Below are 23,861 nucleotides of genomic sequence, written 5' to 3'. Positions count from 1 at the left end.
ACAGTCCAAACTGCTCTGCTAGGGTTGGCCTGCACACATCCTCCAAGGCTTTCTTATACTGACTAAATGTTGTGCACCCCCATAGTCCCTTTTTAGGAAACATTACTTCAACATGACAAAACAACCCAGAATATATAAAGGCTTTAAAGCTCAATGCTAGGAGCCTTAGCAAAAAATGTACTCTGTGCAAGCACTCATCACTCTGGAAAATCAGTATGTGTACTACAATGGAGACCTGATTAAGGACCATTAAGGGCACTTCACCATTGCAGTGATGCAATGTCTGCCACACATTTAGACCTATTACACTGGATGAAGGCACTAAAGATGGCTGTGTTTCTGTACTTGTAAAAAAAAAAAAAAAAACTTCACTACAAGAAAACTTTGATGTGGATAATCTAGAACTCCTTCATTCCCATCATACAATTAACAAGACCCCTTATCACAGCAAGCCTAACTATAGGACCCCCTCTATGCCCCGCTTAGCTTATAATTCCTACGTAATTTGTATAGAGTCATTATGCATTAAGCCAAACACAATTCTTCTAGGAGACTTCAGCTACCCATCCATTAGCTGTGAGACATATACATCTTCTAACATGTATGCCCAGAGATTTCAGAATTTCATCAATAGAAACTTTCTGGACCAGTTAGTCCACACCCCAACCATCAGTAACAGAATTCTGGACTTGGTCCTCATAAATGTGGGACAGCTCTGCTCCCACCAATTGTAACTACCTGCCTTATCAAATTGGACCATAAATCAGTCAAATTCACTTTAAGACTGAAACCAGAAGCATCTTCTAAGACATTGGTATTTAGATATTATACAAGGCTAATATACTGAAAATCAGTGATGATCTGGCTACATTCAACATCCTCTTCCACCCCAGTGAATACACTGCTTATGTGGAATACTTTATTGCCAAGTCCTAGGCATATGTGATGCAGCTACCCCCACCTGAAGTAAATATAATACCAAATTTAAAAATAACCCCCTATAGTGTAACCCAAATATAAACAGACTCTCTAATAAGAGAAAGAAAGAAACTCACTGCACATAAAAATAAACATTACTCTCAAAATGCAAAAAAAAAAAAAATCTTTATAAACTTAACAAAGAACTTTGGATCTTGGTCAAATCAACCAAAGTTAGATACGAGGCACATATTTATACCCCAGGCAAAGGACAACAACAAAGCCTTCTTTAACTATGTTAGAAACCCTAGGAACAATGCTCATCACTGCACAGAGCTAACAGTAAATGATATTGCACACTCAGACCCAAAGTACATAGCCAATCTACTAGTGCATAAGCTAAATCTAACTTCACCCTCCTCTACTCTCCTCTCAAACACTTCTGAATATCATACCCACATTTACACCCCACCTCAAATTCTCCACAAACAAGTTCTCAAGGAATTATCCAGAGTCAAGAGCACTGCTTCTATGGAGCTGGATAACATGCCAGGCTACTTAATGGCCAGTCTGAAACAGAGCCTGTCAAACTCCTGGCAAGGCTATTTGATGTCAGCCTCCAAATAGACTTGCTACAACTGATTTAGACCTTTGATTTCTTAGTAAGGAAACATTGTGGGAATTTGAGAATACAATTTTTTGGAATAATCTTCCCCTCCACATAAAGCTATTCAAGGGTAGGACATCAACAGAACCACGAAATTATGTATGACTAGCCTCATTTGTAATGTTGTATGAAAGGGATCATTATTGACTTAGGTAAGGATAGGTAATATAAAAACTCTTGATCCAGGCCAGTTCAAATTTGTTATGGGAACAGCCTGTCTACTTAACCTGGTTGACTTCTTCAAATAGGCTACTGAAGAAAAGGATATGGGCAAATTAGAAAATAAAATATATCAAGACCTCAAAAAAGGCATTCAGTACCATTCCACACTCAGGTATCATAGATAAACTAGTTCAGCTAAATTTTATAGTTCATAGTAGATTTAATATGCCAGATGCTATGTTTGTGAAATCAATTGATATAAAGGGTACGATAGCCTGTGGTAAATGCAGTATTTGTAAATATATAAGCAAAAAATTCACATATATTAATGGTATTAATTTTCAAACTATTGGACATTTTAATTGTAAAACTGAAAAGGTGATATATGGACTTAAATGTCCATGTAACACATTTCATGTTGGAGAGACTAAGAGGCAATTTGCCTGTAGAATAAAGGAGCATGTTAGGGACATTAAAAATAATAAACAAACTAGTCCTATAGCTATACATTTTAATAAGTATCATAATGGTAGCCCAGATGGGCTACTAGTTACAGTGTTAGATAGTATTGGGGATAGTAAGTTCATGAATGAACAACAAATAAAATATATTTTAAGGAAAAGGGAGGCATTTTTAATTTTGAAATTTAATACAATAAGCCCTGTAGGGCTCAACCAGGAATGTGTGTGGAAAAGCTTTGTATGAATGCATATACTTTTAAGTCTTTTATTGTTTAATGTTTTAATTGATTTATTGAATAAATGTTAATGATGTAATGTATAAATAGACTAGATTTTTCTAGTTGGATATACTCTGTTAAAGGCAAGTGGCCGAGGCGCTAGAGAAGATTAATGTGAACTGGATTCTTATTAAATTCCTTTTTTATCATTTTTTTGCTGGTCTTCAGTTTGTGGTTTTGCTACCTTCATATTTCTTGGTTGTGGTTCATATTTATGGCCAGCGACTGCTTCTTGGGACTGCCTAGGGTGTTCTGAGACACTGCTATGGATGTAACACAGAAATCCATGGACAATTTTTTGGGAGATACAAATGGAGCAAATGGCTCAACTTCTTCATCTGCATTACCAGGTAGAACTGAAAATTATAGCTCCATTGAACTTTATAATACTGTTTTGAGTAAATGGGAACAAGGAGAGGATATGGCAACAAAATCCGTTCTCGAAAATTGGTAAGAAAATGGAAACCACAGTCATTCCAGAAGTTCGTGATATGTTTGTGAAAGTTGAAAAATTATTTAAAGAGACTTCAGTATTTTTGAATTTACAAAGTATGCGGAGATATGAGGAGCTTGAGATTACTCCTTGTGGACTTAGAACTGTAAAAAATCCTTCCACTCCGTTTGACCTCACAGTGGTGGAAGAAAAGCAATTTCATGACAGATGGGTCGCGGCTACTCATAGATGCAGCTTAGAATGGGTTTATATTCTAGTGGAAAGAGACATGTTTAAAAAACAAAAACTTAGAGAAGAAATCCAAAATATATGCAGAGATATTACTAATAAAATATCTCATGAAGAACTGCAACAATTTTTGGTTAAAACCAATAAACAACTGTTGGTTTATGAACAAGAACTTATAGGTAGAAAGAAAACAAAATTGTTTCGTGATCTACGCGATTACGAAAATAAGCGTGCATTTTTGGTGGCGACCAATCCGAAGGCTAAGAGGCAACATGTGCAGTTTGAACAGAAGAAGCAGAATGTGAATAAGGAAAGTCGTGCGTTTACTTCAGGGGAAAGTGGTGCGTCTCTAACGGAAGATGAAACGGATGCCGAAGATTTTCCAGGTTTCCCTCAAGTGGGGAATAGCAATTATTTAAATACTTTTCGAGGAGCCCAGATGGGTCGCAAACAGAGTTGGAATGGACCAGGATATGGACATTATAAAGAACAAAATACATATCAACGGACATTTAAATGGAGGAAATGGGACTGATGTATTTAATGTAGTGTCTACTAGTTGTAAGTATGTTGTTAATTTATCTGGATATGAACTATCGGATTGTGATATTAATGTTTTGGAAAGGGGTTTGAAGTTTTACCTACTGTTTTACCTAGATTGCATGAGTTAAATGCTGATGTTTTTCGGTTTACCCGGGAGTTGAATTTGTTAGATTTTTTTAGAACTGATGTAACTACAAATGCTACATATGAGGATGTGAATGATGATTCAACTAGTACTGAAGACAGTTTTTATTCTTGTCATTCTAATGAAGAAGTTAATGCTTATTGTAAACTAAATACAGAGAGCATTAAGTTAAAAAGTGATTTATGCCTCTGCAAAGAAATGAAAGTATTAAATAATTTAATATTTCTCTTAGTTATAATATAGAAAAAGAATTTCATACATTTTTGAAACATAAGGAGAATGTGAGATATAATTTGGATAAAAAAGAGTGGGAACGTTTAAATATTTTAAGCCGAAAGCCTGAATTAATATTTAAACCTGCAGATAAGGGAGGTAAATTAGTTATCCTAAGTTATATACAATATTTAACTATGTGTTATACACATTTAAATAATGAGCAAGTATATAAAAAGATTGACATGGCAGATTATTTAAAAGCACAAAAAGATTATAATGATTTAATAAATAAAAAGCATAGATTACATTATTTCTCACAGAAAGATATACAAGAGAAATTTGTCATCAAAAATTCTAGAATGCCATGTTTTTACTGTCTTCCTAAAATTCACAAAAGTCTGACAGATCCTCCTGGACGACCTATAGCTTCGGCCTGTGGCAGTTTTTTACATAATATATTTTATTTTTTACATGAATTTTTGTTGTCAACAGTTAAAAAATTGTCATCTTATGTGAAGGATGTGTTTGAATTTTTAGATAAAATTGGTAACATAAAATGGGGAAAAAGATATGTATTTTCTTGTACTGGACGTTGTTAGCTTATATACCATTATTAGTCATTCTGATGGTATAAGGGCTATCAAATATTATTTAGGTGAAAATCCAGTCACTGAATATGTTACTGATTTAATTATGATGTGTCTGCAGAATAATATGTTTGAATTTAATGGGAGTCTGTATAAGTAGACTCAAGGAACAGCAATGGGCACACCTTTTGCTCCCAGTTATGCGAATATATCTATGGGTCATTTTGAGAATGTATATATTTATATATATATTTATACTAATCAGTTTTTTTAGGAAATATGTTCAGAGATTTTTCATTACATTGATGATCTTATATTTATGTGTAAGGGAGGACAAGATCATGTGTGTTCATTTATAGATGAAATACAGAAGAATCATGTAGGGGTTAAATTTGATGGCCTACAAAGGGGGACAGAGGTACATTACTTGGATGTTGTTTTGAAGGGTGAGGTTGGCTTTAATATTATCACTAGTATACATAGAAAATTTCAAGAAGTTAATGGCATTTTACATGGTGACAGTAACCATCCCCCATACTATTAAATCTTTCCCATATACGGAATTCATTAGAGTTAGGAGACTGTGCAATAATATAGGTGATATGAAAAGAGAATTGTATGAGAGTTTTAATACATTTTATGAAAGGGGTTATCCTGAAGTGGATTTATATGATAGTTTAAATAGAGTATTATATAATAATAAGACTGTGTATTATTATGGAATTAATAAAAATAAAAATAAATATAATAACAGTGAGGATATTTATTTCACAACTACTTATTCCATATTATCTGATTATATTTTGGAACAAGTTAAATATAGCTGGAGAGTAGTTAAAAGAGAGGTTAATTTTTTAGAACGTAAGAAATTGTGTTTTTCTTTCAAAAGGGGTAGGAGTATAAAAGATTTTATAGTTCATAGTAGATTTAATATGCCAGATGCTATGTTTGTGAAATCAATTGATATAAAGGGTACGATAGCCTGTGGTAAATGCAGTATTTGTAAATATATAAACAAAAAATTCACATATATTAATGGTATTAATTTTCAAACTATTGGACATTTTAATTGTAAAATTGCAAAGGTGATATATGGACTTAAATGCCCATGTAACAAATTTTATTTTGGAGAGACTAAGAGGCAATTTGTCTGTAGAATAAAGGAGCATGTTAGGGACATTAAAAATAATAAACAAACTAGTCCTATAGCTATACATTTTAATAAGTATCATAATGGTAGCCCTGATGGGCTACTAGTTACAGTGTTAGATAGTATTGGGGATAGTAAGTTCATGAATGAACAACAAATAAAATATATTTTAAGGAAAAGGGAGGCATTTTTGATTTTGAAGTTTAATACAATAAGCCCTGTAGGGCTCAACCAGGAATGTGTGTGGAAAAGCTTTGTATGAATGTATATGCCTTTAAGGCTTTTATTGTTTAATGTTTTAATTGATTTATTGAATAAATGTTAATGATATAATGCATAAATAGACTAGATTTTTCTAGTTGGATATACTCTGTTAAAGGCAAGTGGCCGAGGCACTAGAGAAGATTTATGTGAACTGGATTCTTATTAAATTCCTTTTTTATCATTTTTTCGCTGGTCTTCAGTTTGTGGTTTTGCTACCTTCATATTTCTTGGTTGTGGTTCATAGTTCAGCTAAATGCTAATCCCTGTGTAACTCATTTGTTTGGAAACTGGCTGCACTACTTCCTCCAGAAGACCTGTCATTAGTGGTATACACTAGGGTCCAGTGCTTGGACCAATCTTTTTTGGCATTTGATTCTTGGAGTCAAAGCTAATGTTAAGGGGTTTATAGCTGATCAAGTCTGTAGATGACTGTAACCTTGGTACCATCATACACTTCTTAAACATCACCAAGATCCTACAAAAGGCCTTTACCGGACCAATATCTGGTGTCAAAACCATGGCCTACCTCTCAATAGCTCAGATTTTTACAGAATGTCCCAATTTTTGGTTCATATGTTTGGTTTGTTCTTCATAAAATGTGTGGTTTTCTTACAAATCATTGAGTATTGAAGTCAATAAATAATGACAGACATTTAAGTTCCAGACCTCATATCCTTCAGAAAATGCATGCTAAAGCAAAGCCTGCTATTCTATCAAATTTGTAAGTTTATATGAGCAATTGCCTTATTTTTAAGCCATTATACCCCCATTATTTTTGGCTTTGCCCAGATTTTTCATGCTAAGAGGTTGAGAGGTGTGAACCATGGACAAAAACTGAATGCCAAGAGCTGTAGAATAGCATTCTTCAGCAAATAAGAAGTTCCTTGTAACTATCACATTGAAAAGCACACCCCATGAAATCGGTCTAATAGTTAGGGACCTGGAAACCTATGTAGACAATAAACTGCCCTTTGATCACCACATATCCACTACTGTAAGAGCTTTTCATTACAAAGCTTATTACTAAGTTATATTAGAAAATCTAGGGATGCGATCATTACACTGTATTCTGTAATCATCAGGCCAGCATTTGAGTATAATCCCCCTTCAGTATGTACCTGGACAAATATTTGAAACAACTCAAATGCCCACGATGCTTTCTTACTAAGAAAATCAAAGGTCTAAATCACAAAAACTATGCAGACCATTTCAAAGACTTGTTCCTCTTCTTGGAGTCATAGAGGCTAAAGAGAGGAAATATCTGCTTCATGTACAGAGCCTCAACAGACTCTATCCTTTCATACCTATAGCACATTTACAAGTCCAGTCGGTGGGCATAAACCCTTGGTCAAGAGATCTAATTCTCTTTTACAGCATAAATACGACATGTTGGAGGGACAGATATGTATCACAGAAAATACAACTTTTTTGGAATGATCTTCCTGTCCACATAAAACTATGCAAATGTAATCTGGACAAATTGATGGGTAAAGTCAATCCCCTCTCCTCAGTTTATCACCATTGTCCCTGACAGCCAGAAGCAAACATGTAAGTGTTCTATTCAACTGTGGTTAGTCATCCTTAAAACATAAGGGCTGAAAAAATGATGGGAATCTATGGCTAGATTTTTAAAGACATCCTCACAGATGAATAACTTAGTTTGTACATGTGAACTGGCAGTCTCCATTCTTGAACAAAAATCCCTTTGCAAGAGGCAATTTTTTCTGATCTTGTAGGTTTCTGCCTTTCTTTTAATTACAAAATTTTAGGTGGTTCACATTTAGTTTCTGCTGTTACAGGTTTTACTAGTATAATATGTTGCCTATACAAATCACCATTTAGTTCTCACCATAATATTTGGCGTGTATTTACAAACGTTTTAACAACTCAAAACAGCATTTCTGATACAATGAGCCACAATACTGTAATGTGTTTGCAATGTATGTATATTTATATATGTGTATATGTGTGTGTGCACTATGTGTGTGTGTGTGTGTGTGTGTGTGTATATATGTATATGTGTATGTATATATAGGAATACATGCATTTGACCAAACAACCTTCTGTCAATCAGGTACAACACCGACCTGCAACGTCAAATCTCCCTGTGGCGAACGGTCGGAATACGGAACAAAACACCGGATTAGACAGTTCCGACTGCTCTACCACTTAAACAAGCGCAACCATGGGTCATAAAGAGGGGACATTTTGCATTTCACTCACTGTGTGTTCGCATTTATGCAAACTTGCAGATATACATTCGAACATTTTCCGATCGGCCATCTACCAGCCAACCAAATGCGTGCAAATGGGATCGTTGACCCACGTCCGCAGAAATGACAATGTCGAATTCTGACATTGTCGAAATATGACTCAACTTCGACCTCAAAACAGGCTTTAACATGAGTCGAGATAGGGGCGAGATTCCTTCTTTGACAATGTCTGGTTCAACATTGTCGCCGTTCGGCATCCAGACTTCGACTGAACCCACCTCGACCCTACCATAGTAAACCTTTAGATATATATATATATATATATATATATATATATATATATATATATACACACACATATATATGTGTGTGTGTGTGTGTGTGTGTGTGCGTGTGTGTGTGTGTGTGTGTGTGTAGTGTATATATATATATATATATATATATATATATATATATATATATCAAGATATGTGATCCCTACAGGTTATCTGCCCTTTGTCAATGTATAAGTGATCTTGGGAATCTTATCACATCCTGGCTCTATTAATGTTCAAAACAGGATATTATTGAAGTTCGCCCCATGCATGCCCCATGGTAAATACAATTCTGGAGGTATATCCTATCAAAGGAGAGGATGTATGATAATTTGCTCTACTGATGGATTCCTGGTAAAGCTGATTAAGTGTTTACTGGTTCAGGAGTTTGGTGATCCATCCTTTAGTGAAAATGCCCTGTGGTGAGTGTGATGCTCCTACACTGACCCAATAATCATGGAGCCTCAGTCCTCACCACTGGCAACATTGGGCAATATACATAATGGGAGGATGACAACTATACACACAGTAAAGTTTAATTTCCCTTAAAAGCACACAGAGACCACAGTCAGTCTGTGGCTGGTTTCTGCCTCTTTCTCCAGATCCCCAGTAACAGGGTTCCAAGCCAAGTCCTCCAGCACTACACACAGATGCACGCATACACACACACACACACACACACACACACACACACACACACACACACACACACACACACACACACACACACCTAGTGGAAGGCTGGCACAAGGTTTACTAGCTAAGCCCCATTCTGCTCAGACTATAAGGTAGTTATCACTGCCACCAGAACCCCTGCTTATCAGCTACTATAAGGCCCTTACAAAGTGTGTCCAATCCTACCATGTAATGTTACTTTTAATCCAAATGGTAGTCTGACCAAGAACAAGGCTATTTAAGAGTGGCCTGTACAGTGTCACCAAATATATATACATATATATGTGTGTGTGTGTCTGTGTGTGTGTGTACATGTGAATGGATGTAGTCATCTATTAAAACACAAAAATAAATAGAAATTTACATGTACATCATTGAAGTACACCACTAGTACAAAAACAATGATCATAACATGAGCAGTACAAACGATATGCAATAATTTTAATGCTGCATGTAGGATGTATGATTCTTTCCACTACAACATTTGACAATTTCTTGTACTTTACTGTTTTCCAATGTCACATTTTCTCCTATTATAGTGCCAAAGGATTTTTGAATTTCATCAATGTTTTGTGAACCGCTTTCCTAATTTCAGCTACCTCTAGTAGATAGATTTTAATGTTTCTCTTTGTCATCAGCTGAATGCATAATGATTTAATGGAACCAAGAATGATGACTCTGTAATGTGAGTACATCAGATTTTACAGATAGTTTTGAGTCCAGTGAGGTATGAAAACTGTGCCTGTGCTCATGTAATTGTTTAGTGCGGTTTTATCGATGACTGTTACTGTTCATGTACCAGCATGCTTAAACATACATATCACACTACCTTTATAAATTGCAAGCTTGAGTCATAAAATAGAACATGTACCATAAGAAATAGCAGTGAACAGTATCAATTTACTTTGTTACTGCTTCTCAAATACTTACATTTCTGGTCACAGCACTGAGTGGTAGAGTTCCACTGAAACCCTTGAGGACAGCAGTTAATCTTTTCACATTCTATCGCAGTTTTGCAAATCAATCCATTCCCAAAATAGCCTGGATTACATGTACAGTTCGCTGTATGCCCCCTATAACAGGTAGCATTGGGATTACATTGTCCACAGTCAGTGGCATCTGTAACGAAAACAAAAGAGAAAGAGACAGAGAGGTAAGATATTTATTTTACACTCCATATTCTAAGTTATGGATTATTGCTTGATAAAATCATATGCTATCGTGTTTGATTAACTTTAGTAATAAAGTTACAACACTTTTACATAAGCCAGAAGTGACAACGGGAATATTAACCTTATCTGTCATGAAGGAAAATTACATATAAAGCTTTTTTAATATTTTCTCGGGTCTGTGGCTAGTAGGAGTTTCATGTGACTCACAGAACATAAAAGAAATTAAGAACAAGATAAATGGTCTAAAGTTGTTTTAATTAATTAGATTTTGGTATACCTCTCAACCTCTGAGAGCAAGAAATCTGGGCAAAGCAATAAATAAAAGTGGGACAAAGGACTGAAAATAGGGACAATTTTTAAATGTTGCTCTTACAAACTTAGAATGTTGATAGAATAACAAGTTTTGCATTACCATGAAAGTCTGAAACTTAAATGTCTTTCATTATTTTCTAACTTAGATTTGTTACTAATTTGTCAGAAAAACACAATTTTATGGAAAACAGACCAAAATATGAGGAAAAATCTGGATATTCTGCAAAAATCTGTACAGTTGAGAGGTATATCTGGTACATACGCACAGTGTTCAAATTAGGATTTAAAATGGTGGCCGTGTTACTAACTAACTTCACACAGAAACTGATAATTGCAGATATCTGTCTTCTTAAGTCAGTGTATACTTTAGTGATCTTGCAAACATATAAAATAATTAATTGAAATCATAGGCAAAGATTCAGAACAAAATTGCTGAGTTTGTGTAGCCTGCACCAGCCAAAAGCTGTAGTTTTTGTGAGTATGCGAAATGAATTCACAGACATGTTTAGGTGCAAAGAAGAAGACTTAATTTTGGGCAAAATTATGAGTATCTCTGAACTGGATACAATTACAGCCAATGCATTTCAGTGGAGATTACCGCTGGCATCCCATGCAGCATGTTGTATAAGGTATCTCCACATTCACTCTCCATTACCCATGAAGTCATTCATACACACACACACACACACACACACACACACACACACACACACACACACACACACACACACACACACACACACACATTCATAAGTTTATAGATTAGTACTAGGCTAACTGCCCTTACAGTCTATTTTTATATATTATGCAAATGTTAATTACTACACCAAAACATAGAGGGTTATGATCATGTCTCTAATCATAACCATGTTATTATGAGTTCAAGATGTGAATACCAAATATTCATCTGAGAGGTGAATCTTAACATCCATGTTGCGAACGCATAATAATGGGTTCTGATCAGTGAAACATGATCACAATCTTTGTAATGCATGGAGTTTTAAATACTCCATGAACTACCTGTTACAAAAAAAAAAAAGAGGAAAGCTGAAGTGTTTTACTGGTTTTGAAAGCCAGTAAAGCACATAGCGAGTGCTGTTGCATAGACATCAAGTAAGGAAAAAGTTAGTGACAGTTTTTCAATTCTGCCCTAATTTAAATGACTTACATAACAAATTGATACTTGTAAACTTCCACAGATGTATGAAGAAAGACATTCATGGAGAGCCAAGAGTGAAGGAATGTCCCTTCCCTGATACTGGATCATAGCAGTACTTAGGGGTATGTAACATTTGTTTCACATTTCTGGAAGTGTTATGGTTGGGTCTTGTGCTGAAGTAGTACATAACCAGTATATTATTTTACTATTTTTTTAATGCAATCACAATGCTCAATGCACTACATAGATATCTGGAGGGGACTCATGCATTGGGACAAATCTTTTGAAAGTTGCCATTGTCCAATACTAATTCAGAGAGGAGTCATTGGGTAAATTTCCTGTTTTCCATCCATTAGTACAAGTTACACTTGAATGCAGACAAGGATGAGCTTTGTTTTACATGGCTGGGGAGTTTGTTCCAGAGCAGAAGTATCCTCTGCAAAATATAACCTTAAAAGTGTTATATTAATGCTATAGAGGAGGTTCAGGCCCCTGAATTGAGTATCGCTGATACCACTTGACTTGAAGATGTGATGTAATTCCATCAGTAATGGGTTAGAGGATGCTTTGTATGCTAGACACAGGTCAACTCATAATAGTCTAAGAGACTGAATACAGCGACAGGGCTTTGAGGTAGTCCATGTTGTTTAGACCTTGTATCCTTTTTGTAAGGTATCTCTGCAGGCATTACAGTTATTGCATGATCCTTGACAGATACATGTCAAAAGTGGCATATATACAATGATTGGCCAATTGAGGGTTGCATAAAGGGGGATAACAACATCCCTGGATCTAGAAGCAATCCCCTTGTTTATGATCTGTGCAATACAGAAGGACTTCCTTGCCACAATAGACTCATTCTGGTTAAAAGTTAGGTCACTACATAAGTTTCCATGTCTTGAACTACTGGGTCAGCTCTAAGGGATATGTTATAAATGTAGTAGTTCTCTGGAGGAGTTGACTTTCAAATGGAGACAATAATACATTTTTGGCATTTAGCGTCAGTCCGCAAGTCTGGCACCAGTTATTTGTTTGAGACAAGCCTACTGTAGGGTGACTAAGTCTTTTGGGATTCAATCACTGCTCCTAGCTTGCAGTCCTCTTCAAATTTAGTTAGACAGAGCCCTTAGAAACCAACCTATACTTCTGAGAAGTATATGCCAAATAGAAGAGGTTTCAGCACTAAAGTCTAGTAGACTCCTCTGGTGACTGGTCTCTTTGTGGGAGTAGCTTCTCCTATTTTGATCTCCTGCATCTTATCTATTAGGCAGTTGGCAATGTCTCATGTGATAAAGGGATTTTATTCCTAGTTTGTTAAACTTATCTAGTATGCCTGGGTGGGGGTTGTGTCAAAAGCCTAGACTAGGTTGAGGTAGGCTGCATTTTCCATTTTACCTTCCTCCATTTCTTTGGTGACCTTTGCAAAAAAGTCCACCAGGTTGAGTAAGCATGACCTGCCTTTGCAAATCCATACTAAGGTAGTTCCAGTGTTTGGATGTTCCCTATATCCTTACTGATTAATTCCATGATCATTCTTTCATAGTTTTGCATATGAGGTGGACCAGACTTATGGGTTTTTAACTACCTGGTCCCTTGAAGGTCCTTTCTTTTGTATAGGAATAACTGTTGCTATTTCCAGTCACTTGATATAAAATCTGTATGGAGGCTAAGGTTGATGAGTGTTGTTAGGGGTGTAGATAAATTATACTTCATGCTATTCAAGATGCATCCCGAGATGTTGCCAGGAACCAATGATGCAGCAATGTATTTTTGACAGTGGTTTCAGGACTTGATCTTGTGTTACTTCTGGTGTGACAGGTTGGTTTCTTATATTTTGTGTGAGACTTGATGAGGTGGAGGGGTATAGTCTGAGCTAGGTTAGCTATATCTTCATCTTTGGTGAAGGTAATATTGTTTATAAACAGCTCAGTTCACTGCTGCATTGTGCTCCTGAGACTATGAATATAATTATAAAATTCCTTGTGATTGCCCTTTGCATGTGTGGCTATAGTCACCTCAAATCTGCCTTTGGTAGAATTAACTAAGAACCTGAGATGCTTGTTTAATTTAATGACAATTTAATGGTCTTTTTACTTTTAGGCAGTGATCGCTTCCTTTTATTGTAAAGCTTATTTATATTAAAGTTTCACCTCGTGGGATTGTTTTGGATGGTATGCTTCACTTGTTTCTACCAGGTATATCTATATCTGGGCAGCTGTTTCCATGCTGGTAGTGGTGTGTGTTTCCAGATATTTAGTAGAGTTAACTAACTGGATTTGGTAGGGATTTGAATCCCGACAATGTCTCACTTAGGAGTAGGTAGTTTGTCTTAGATAAATTTTTAAAGGTACCAGAGGCAGACATATTCTCAGGATTCAGTTTTATTTTGAAAGAGACTGTTTTATTGTCAGACCTAACAAGTGATGAAGATATGGAAGGGATGGTGCAAGATGACGTCATATTAATAAATATAAGATTTAAGATGTTGTTCCCTCTAGCAGGTAGTCTGACTAGTTTTTTCCCGGGGATTTGTATTGAAAAAAATCTAGGAATCTTGGGGCTTTTACAGTAGTGCTATTACAAGTTTTCCAGATCACCCATGAAAATGGTATTAGGTTTAATATTGCGTGACTTAAGTTCTTGTAAATAGGCATTACAGCTTTCCTGGGTGACAGACACAATTCTATAGTAAGCCAATATATGGTAAGGGACCTTTCTGATGTTGACTGGGACATGAAGAAACTAGTGCATCATGCTATTTAACCAACCTTGATGTGAGTCTCTTCTGAATAAAGATTGAGACACCTCCAACTTTTTTCCACCTACTGCACAGTGGCTGGTCTAAAAGTGTGGAAGGCATTATAGCTATGCATAGCTGGTGTACTCTTTGCCATATTAAACCATACCTCAGTCATTACATGTATATCTACTTCCTCCAAGGTGAGGAGGGTTTGTAGGGAGTTGGAATTTCCTTTTTAGGCTCTTAGCATTGATCAGTAACACATATTTTACTTTGCTTGTTTCATTATATTGACAGTTAGCTGACATTGTGAAAAAAGGCACTATGGGGGTGGATAATTTCTTTGCCAATATTCAAAAGCCTAGAGGAGTTAGATGCAGAATATCCCTGTGATGCATAGAGCTCTGTTGATCATGTCCTCCCAGGCTGACAAATATTGGACCCCCTTATAATGACACCAAAAATTAATCCAATTGTTGAGGTCAGTTATTTTTAATATTGTGACATCATCCTTGGAGAAGGAAGAATGCTGCTAAATTCTAGGCTGATATACTTATCTGAAACACGATGTCTGAGAAATCCACCATGACTCAATTCATCTAATCCAAGGTGATACATCTCAAGTCATTGACACTCACATGTACTATGAAAGAGTCATACCAATAATTATTGTTTAAGGACTTACATTCATGTGTGATCCTGGCACATGACAGGCAACTAACCATCATTCTTTCCTTGCTTAGCCTGATAAGAAGTACATCTGTATGTGTTACAATAGTTCATCAATAACTAGAATGTTTGGTTAGTGGATGCCTGCCTTACGGCTTAGCCTTCCTAGCTCTGGAACTCCTTATGCTATGTGAGGTAGCAGGCTTAACAGGTGGACAGTGTTGTTGTGGGTGCTTTGTGCCTATGTTGCATTTTGGAGTTCTTTGAGGTTTAGGCAAGTCAGTCTTCAGACCCTCAGGATTTGATGGATGTTGTGTAGTATAATGGCTGTGGTGAGGTGTGTTGTGGGAAATCATGAGAATTTAAGGAATTGTTCATGGCTCTAGCACCTCAGGAAGAAGATGAAATGGGTGGAGATAAAGAAGAATGGCAGTGCCTCAAAACAGCATGTATAAGGGCTATAGAACAGATATGTGGCCAAGGCAAGTACAGAAATAAGGTACGTAAGGAAAGCTGGTAGTAGAATGTAGAAGTCCAGGAAGTCATCAAAAGAAAGAAGCAGAAGAAGTGTAGAAAAAAGGGAAATAGAAGAGATAGACCAGGCTAGGAAGGAATACTGGTTGGCTAACAGTCTAAGAAAGGAGTTGCAATAGAAAGAACAGGGCATCAGGGGCATTCTGACACAAAGAAACACTATCAGCTTGCAAGGAAAAGACAGAAAAATAAAGAAGATAGTCAGACACCCTTTGCAAGGAATGTCAGTAACAATCGGCTTACCACCCCACAAAAAATCAAAAGCAGGTGGAAGGGGTACTTTCAGCTGTTTCTGAATGAAGAAAAGCCCACAGAAGCTGTTTTGCCCCAGACATAGCCTATGATGAAAGAGCAGGAGGAGCCCACCTTAAAAGATGTAAGAACAGCACTAAGGAAAACGAAGTCAGGGAAAGCAGCAGGTTCAGATGAGGTCAAAGAAGATATGATCAAGGTATTGGATGAGATAGGGGAGAAATGGCTCCTGGTGGTACTCATAGCAGAGTGGACAGAATGGCATATCTAGATGACTGGAGAATAAACATACTAGTGCCAGTGTAAAAGAACAAAGGGGGCATCCACAACTGTGGGCAGTATAGAGGAATCAGACTCCTGTCACATTACATGAAAGTTCTACAAAGGTTGATCAAAAAATGAATAAACAGAGTAGTAGAATGTAATTGAGAGATGGGCAGTTCAGATTCAGATCAGGATGTAGCACAACCAACCTGATATTTGCAGTGAGATAGATAGTTGAAGACAAGGTACAGATGAGAAAAAGGGCCAACTCTGCATTCCTAGACTTGGAGAGAGCATATGTAATGGTCCCAATAAAGCTGTTACAGTCTGAAATCCTAGAAACATTGGTAGAATTAGTGCAGGCTATATAGGAGCCAAATCACACTAGTATAAATAATGTTTGATCCCACAGAGGGGTTTTCAGTGGGAGTGGGTGTGTATCAGAGTTCAGTTCTTAGCCCACTGCTGTTCATGGTGGTGATGGATTGCATCAGCAAACAGCTTGGTGGTGACAGATCAACAAGGTTGTTGTATGCAGATGATGTGGCATTACAGGCAGACTCCAAGCAATATCTTCAGCAAGTATAGGGTGATGGAATGCAAAACTGAAGGCACATAGGATGAAAGTGAGTACAGATAAGACAGTTGTAATGGCCACAAATAGGGGAACCAGATGGAGATGAAAATTAAGATAGAAGGGAAACCAGTGAAACAGGTTAACAGCTTTGATTATCTGGGAGATGTGGTGGAGGAGAAGGGAAGGTTGAATGAGAAGGTCAAAGGTAGAATCAGAGGGGCTGCTGCCAACAGGCATAGTGTTGGGTTAGTGTATGACAGAAGAATGCTAAAGAAGCTGAAAAGTAAGGTGTACAAAACTGTGTTGCTACCAGTACTAATGTATGCTACAGAAACCTGGGCAGTAAAGGCAATCACAATTTTTGCCTCCCATGCACCCCATTGTACACCAATTCCAAAATAATATTCTTAAAGATCTACATTTCTCCAGATCAGACATACGGTTTAAATCAAGCAATATTACACAAGCTGAACAAAAAGCTATCAAGGAATTGCAGAATAATAACATAGTTATTATTTCAGCTGACAAGGGTGGGGCAGTTGTCATTTTGACTTGGTCGGATTACGACAATGAAGCAAAAAGACATCTTTCGGATAACAAATATTATTCTGAAATGGTAATTAATCCAACCTTCAGGTTTAAAAACAAATTGATGACTTTTTGTTGTGTGCCATGGATGCGGGCATTATTGATACTGAGGTTATGCATCAGCTTATGATTCAGGATCCAGCCAATCAACATATATACTTTCTACCCAAAATACATAAGGATCACGTCAATCCCCCAGGGAGACCTATTGTGTCAGGGAAGGGCTACATCACAGAACCTTTGTCCCTATATCTTACTAAACAAATCAAGCCTTTATTATCATTGGTATGCTCACGACTACAGGATACCACTACAGAAATGCAGTTAGAACCAGATTGACTAATGTGTACACTCGATGTAAGTGCCCTCTATACTAACATTCCTCATCTAGGAGGTTTGGAGGCTTTGGCTTACTGGTTGGAGGTGGCTGGCCTATATCAATCTGAGTACAATGAATTCTTGGTTGGCCTTGCAGAACATGTTCTCACCAACAATGCCTTCTTTTATCAAGAGACCTGTTATTGGCAAACAAAGGGCACAACTATGGGGGCATCGTTTGCCCCAATTTATGCTGATTTGTTTATGGCCTTTGTAGAAAAGGACATCCTTTATGACAGTCATAACAACATCTATTTGAACTATATGGATATTTGGAGATGTTACTCGGACGATTGTTGGCTGGTATGGAAAGGTGGGACTATTGAATTGTTTGAATTTTTGTTGTATCTAAACAGTAACAAATGGGGTCTTCATTTCACAGTACATTATGACATCAATGCCATCACTTTTTTGGATGTACTGATAAACAGATTACCTGATCACACATTAGACACCAAGGTATTCAGGAAACATCCTGAATATAATACCATCCTCCATGCCACCAGCTTTCACCCACCACATATTGCTAGGAATATCCCCAAATCACAATTTATTAGAATGAAACATATATGTTCCGATGAATCTTCCTTTCAGGAACATAGAAAAGACCTTACCAATAGATTTAGATCTAGGGGGTACAAGATGGGACATGTTCTGCAGCAATCTGGTCAACAAACTCAAATGGGATGATCTGTTATGTTATAAAAAACATAACATTAAGGTATCACAACCTATTAGGTTCACTATGACTTTTGGTAGGAACTCAGATACTTTAATACAAAGTGTACAGAGACATTGGAATATTTTGCAATATGATTCGGAAGTATCTAGTATCATACCAGACAGATGCCAGTTTTCATTCTGGAAGGGCAAGAACTTGGGTGGTTGTTTTAATCATTACCAACATCCAAATGATAATAGGCTTTCCCAATATATACAGACTACACTAACAGGGGGACCTTTGATTGGCTGTTTTCCATGTGGCCATTGCAGTAATTGTAATAAAGTAAGTAAAAGCAAACAATTCACCAGTCAGAACTCTGCTGCAGTTTATGATATTAATTTTTTTGCTAACTGCAGCATTGACTGGTTGGTATATTTAGCCACGTGCACATGTGGGTCCTTTTATGTTGGGCAAACTTCACGTCCCCTCAGATTTAGGATTTCTGAAAACATTAGTAATATTAAAAACCATAAGGTCCATAATGCTTTATATAAACATCATTTAACACACAAAACTGCAAAATTCTCTTTTATGATAATTGATATTATAAAAGGTAACAAACACAATAAAACAGGTTGCCACTCACTTTTAAATTCTAAAGAAAAGAAGTGGATTGTGAAACTAGGTGGTTTATTCCCACCGGGTCTTAATGAACAATTCTAGGCTAAACCAATCAAGTGCTTACAAAGTGTATTTAAATCACAACATTGGGATGATTGAATTTGCACTGAGGAAGGCTGTGGTTCTTATACCAGCTGAAACTGGTCTGTTTGTCTTTTTGTTGTTTCAGTAAATTTGCTTCAGGCAACAGTTTGCTGGCTCATTATTTTCTTTTCTTGATTTTTGTTCCTGAGCCGTGCAATTGCACTCGTGCAGGAGGTCTGGTTTTGATGCTACATAAGGTAAAAGCATTATGACTGCAATCTCTGCAAACTCGGGTCAAATAGCAGCACAGGCAACTCTTGGGATACTGGGAGGGAAAGGAGAAAGAAAACAAAGCTTTATCTGCTCGCTATACTTCATGGTGCTGGAGGCACCCTTTCCATGATAGAATCACTGGGGAAAACCTGGAACCACATGTCTCCTTGATGACAGCAACAACTGACCACACCACCAAAATCCCATTACATGGCAATACCATGGACAGCACTTCAGCTAATTCCTCAGTGATGTTGTTTCCTACAGCTATATCTGGCAACTTCACCTTTTCCAGAAAATGAACAAAGTGAAAATAGAAGCCAAAACCAACTAGCCACTCTACCACAAACCCACATTACAAATGTATTTAGTGTCTCTAGCACAGTCATTCATCAATATGTACACTTTTCAATATATACACTCTCCCTGAAGCAGCATAACCATTAATCAGTAATCAACCCCTTCCTACTAAGCCCACCACACTAAACTTTTATTTAAAGTGCAGAAAAATTGCCCTTCTCCAATGTGTAACCTAGACCTACAACCCGCATTTCAACAAGTCCACACAAAAAGTTTAGCCACTACTTCAAGGTGGACCCTTCCCCAGTAAAAATAGTAGAAATCAGACCTGCCAACATGCATCCCTCCTTAGGAAAAAAGTATATGAGTTTGTGACCATTTTTCAACACACATTTCTACCTTATGTGTTGTATTTATTTATTTGTGAATCTGTATCAGTTACTTTTTCTTTCACAAGAGCATAAATACACTGTAGTCTTTATTTCAACACATTGTTCCTCATTATTGGCCCACAGTTATTCGGAGCCTTTCACCAATCACTCCGTCTCCCTCACAGCTTAATGAAAGCACTTTAACTAGTATTCAACACACACTTTATGACTGCTATGATAACAAAAATGGATTTAACACCAGTTAATGGCTCCGAGACAAACTCCAGCCATTATGTGTACTTGCTCCTTTACCAGTGCTCACAAAGTACATAACTTTCAACTAGAAAATGAGAAATCCATAACATGAAGTACCCCACCAGCAAACCCATAATTTAACTGTAGGCAAAATTTTAGTGAAGCCAAACTAAACAAGTAAAATCTAACACAACAGATCACTCCTCATTAAACATACCACAACACATTAGTTGTTACCTCAAAATATGCCACTTCTCAATGTACACAGAATTTAGAATAAATTACCAATGTAACATTAAATATCTCCCCTATTAAACCATACAATACAGCTTTCCAAGACTTCAACATACTCTCTTCACTACTATAATCAGAACACAAGTAAAACCAACCCCCCCTTTACAAAACCTGATCAACACTTTAGAAATAAATTACATATCCATTATCATTAAACAGGACTGCATTTAATATTAGCAATAAAAACTGAAATCTGAACAACCTCTCTGGTTCATAGGTACTTACTAGGCTATTGATCTGTGAGGATCTTAAGAAACCTAGCCTTACATTCCCATGGTAGTTTTATGGTCCTTTGGTGTTGTGTATGAGTAACCCAGAGTAGTTCAGAGCAAGGACAGATTGAAATGTCTATTTGTTGTCACCTATTCATGAGGGATATTGGTGTGACACTGCAGTTCAATTTCTGTTTTTCCATCCATTCATCAAATTACATTTGAAAATACTAAGAGAAGTATGTTGCTTTACATGGAGTGGAACATGGTTCCATAGAAGTGGTATTTTCTGTGATTCATATCTATCCCTCCAACAGGCCATAATTATGTTGCAAAACAGTTTAAGATCCCTTGAGCAGTTTCTCACACTACTACTACTACTACTACTGTTTTTTGTGAATGTGTAACAGGTCAGAAAAGATAGGGTCTGTTGAGGCTCTATACACAAGGCAGAGGTCACCCCTTAACAGCCTGTATGATACCAAGAAGAGGAACAAGATTTTGATATGGCCTGTGTATTTTTTAGGCCTTTGATTTTTCCTGAGAAAAAGCATTTCAGTCTTTTCAACAGTGACAAGTGTTTGGACGGGAACATATAGAAAAGGGCATTATATGCCTTTGACAATTCTCTTGTAACTATCCCATTGACATCACCCCCCTAAAAGTTGGTCCTGTAGTTAGGGATCTGGGAACCTATGCAGACAATGAATTATCCTTTGACCACCAAATATCTGCCATTATAAGGATGTCCTTTTGCACTGAACAGCTTATATCTCATGGTATGGTGCCCAGGTCCAGCGATGTAATCACCCCACTATATGTGGCTCTCCTTGGGCAAATCATGGAATAAAATGCCCCATTTGGAATATACCTTGCCAAATACTTGTTACAATGAGAATGAAAAGACCATTTCCATATTACATATTCACAAGTGCAGTGGTAGCATGGATACCCATTCAAGGGATCTCAGTTTGTTTTGTAGCATAAATATAACATGCTGGAGGAATAGCTGTGTATCACAGAAAATACCTATTCATAGGACTGTCTTTCACTCGACATAAAATGAAGTGCTTCTCTTACACTATTCAAATGCTTGTAAATGTTTCACCTCCCAAGCCCCTGCTTAAATTTATCAAGGGTACCAGAACTTGTCAGATATTTGGGATGTATGGCTAGACTTAAAAAGGCCCTAAATGTAATTAGGTCTCACTGTTAAAAAAAGAGGTGATAAAAAGAAGGTGGACATCATTTAAACCCATTTTGGTAGAAAACAGTGGGGCTACTGATGTAAAGGAAAGAATAGAACCTTCTCTTTCCAAAATGTTAGATTCAAGAGCCCTTGTCTTGATATATAATTCACAGACATGTAATATTATGGAGATTATTGGGAAATCTTGGGATTTGGCATTTAATATGGATATGTAAAAAGAACTAGGTCAAACACCAAAAGTAATTTTTCAAGAGGCTTAAATATAAAGAACTTATTTGAGAAGCCACAAAGTAGATTTACAAGTTCACAAATGTATAAATGTGGGTCATGCAGGTACTGTAGATACATTAATGATGGACCCTATGTGATCATGAGGGGGTACAACAAGGTAATTTCATGCCCGGGTAAATGTAGTTGCAACTCTAAAAAAGTGGTTTACCTTGTGACCTGCACGACATGTGCAGGATTTTACATGGGGAAAACTATACGTAGATTAAGGGAAAGGATAGTAGAACATCAGAGGGCTATTAAAAACAAGGATAATGACAATGCGTTGTATTTACATTCCAAGAATTGTGTCAATTTTAAAAAGTTTATATTTTTTATAATTGATAGGGTGATGACAATATTAGAGTTGAGTCCTTAGAATTTAAATGGGAGGTTATATTAGATGCAACAGCTTACCCTGGACACAACAACAACCATATTTCCATTAAGCCCATTTTGAAACAAAGGGCTATGGTTGTTTGAAGTCGCTTTGTTTTTGATTCATTGGGGCGTAAGGCTATTAACAATTTAAATAGGGTTTCAACACTAATATGTGTACAATGTATATGTTTAAACTGAGTGTATGTGAGGAATATGCATATATAGGAATAGATGGTTTACTATATGCTTTCAAGCAAGTTTAGCATGCTTGTTTTATGGTTACAACAGAATGTTTATTGGGATTGTAATTAATCAAGGAATTTGATTGGTCAATGTGCATGTGGAACTTTGTATTTAAATAATGTGATTATGAGCTCCTTTTACTCTGAAGAAGCCATTAGTTGATGGTGAAAGCGCTTAGTATTTTGGAGCCTTTTAGCTCTTCATTAAAGCAGTTTGGTGCAGTCCGTGAATTTTGTGTTTTTTTGTTTATTTTAATAGTTACCCTGTTGGGTTTAGTGTTTTTTACAAGTATACTGGCAAATTATTCTAGCAGCCAACAGATTTTCTGGTATGAATGATACGGTTTCCATAGCTCCTGTGTTGAAAGGTAGGGATGCTAGGCTTTGATGTTTATGTTTCATGATCACTAGATGCAGCTCTATCAGAAGCTAATACAGTATATGGGACAGAAGGTTTGTTTGTTTGTGTCTTTCAGCTTTTCCTGGTTAGGGGTCGCCACAGCGGAACTTTGGTCCGCTAATGATTGGTAGTGGATTTTTACGTACCGGGTTACCAACCCTGACGCACAACCTTCAATGAAGGCACGCCCCATTCACGTATGCCTCCACACAGAAGACGCTCTAGCTGCGAATCGAACGGGACAACGTCTTGCTATGAGGCGACAATGCTACCACAGCACCACCACCGCAGTCATATGGGACAGAAGGTATTCTATTAAATAAGCGGTTTTCACATTAGTTTTATACATACATTTTTTACAACTTTA

At 36.8% G+C, this 23,861-nt stretch overlaps 1 protein-coding gene across 1 annotated transcript in view; it reads right to left on the bottom strand.

Annotated features, from left to right (window-relative positions):
- The window catches only part of LOC122812082 (uromodulin-like), a gene marked incomplete in the record, with an annotated part of 518,790 nt that overhangs the window by 441,940 nt on the left and 52,989 nt on the right, over nucleotides 1-23,861 (bottom strand). The window contains 1 exon segment of the mRNA XM_044084351.1: nucleotides 10,206-10,394. Within this exon segment, the coding sequence (XP_043940286.1) occupies nucleotides 10,206-10,394 (189 nt within the window).

Source organism: Protopterus annectens, chromosome 9.part0 (assembly GCF_019279795.1).
Source record: "Protopterus annectens isolate FY-2018-M chromosome 9.part0, PAN1.0, whole genome shotgun sequence".
In the NCBI taxonomy this organism is placed as follows: domain Eukaryota; kingdom Metazoa; phylum Chordata; order Ceratodontiformes; family Protopteridae; genus Protopterus; species Protopterus annectens.
Note: the sequence above shows the minus strand (reverse complement) of the source record. Positions and strands in the feature narration are given on the sequence as shown.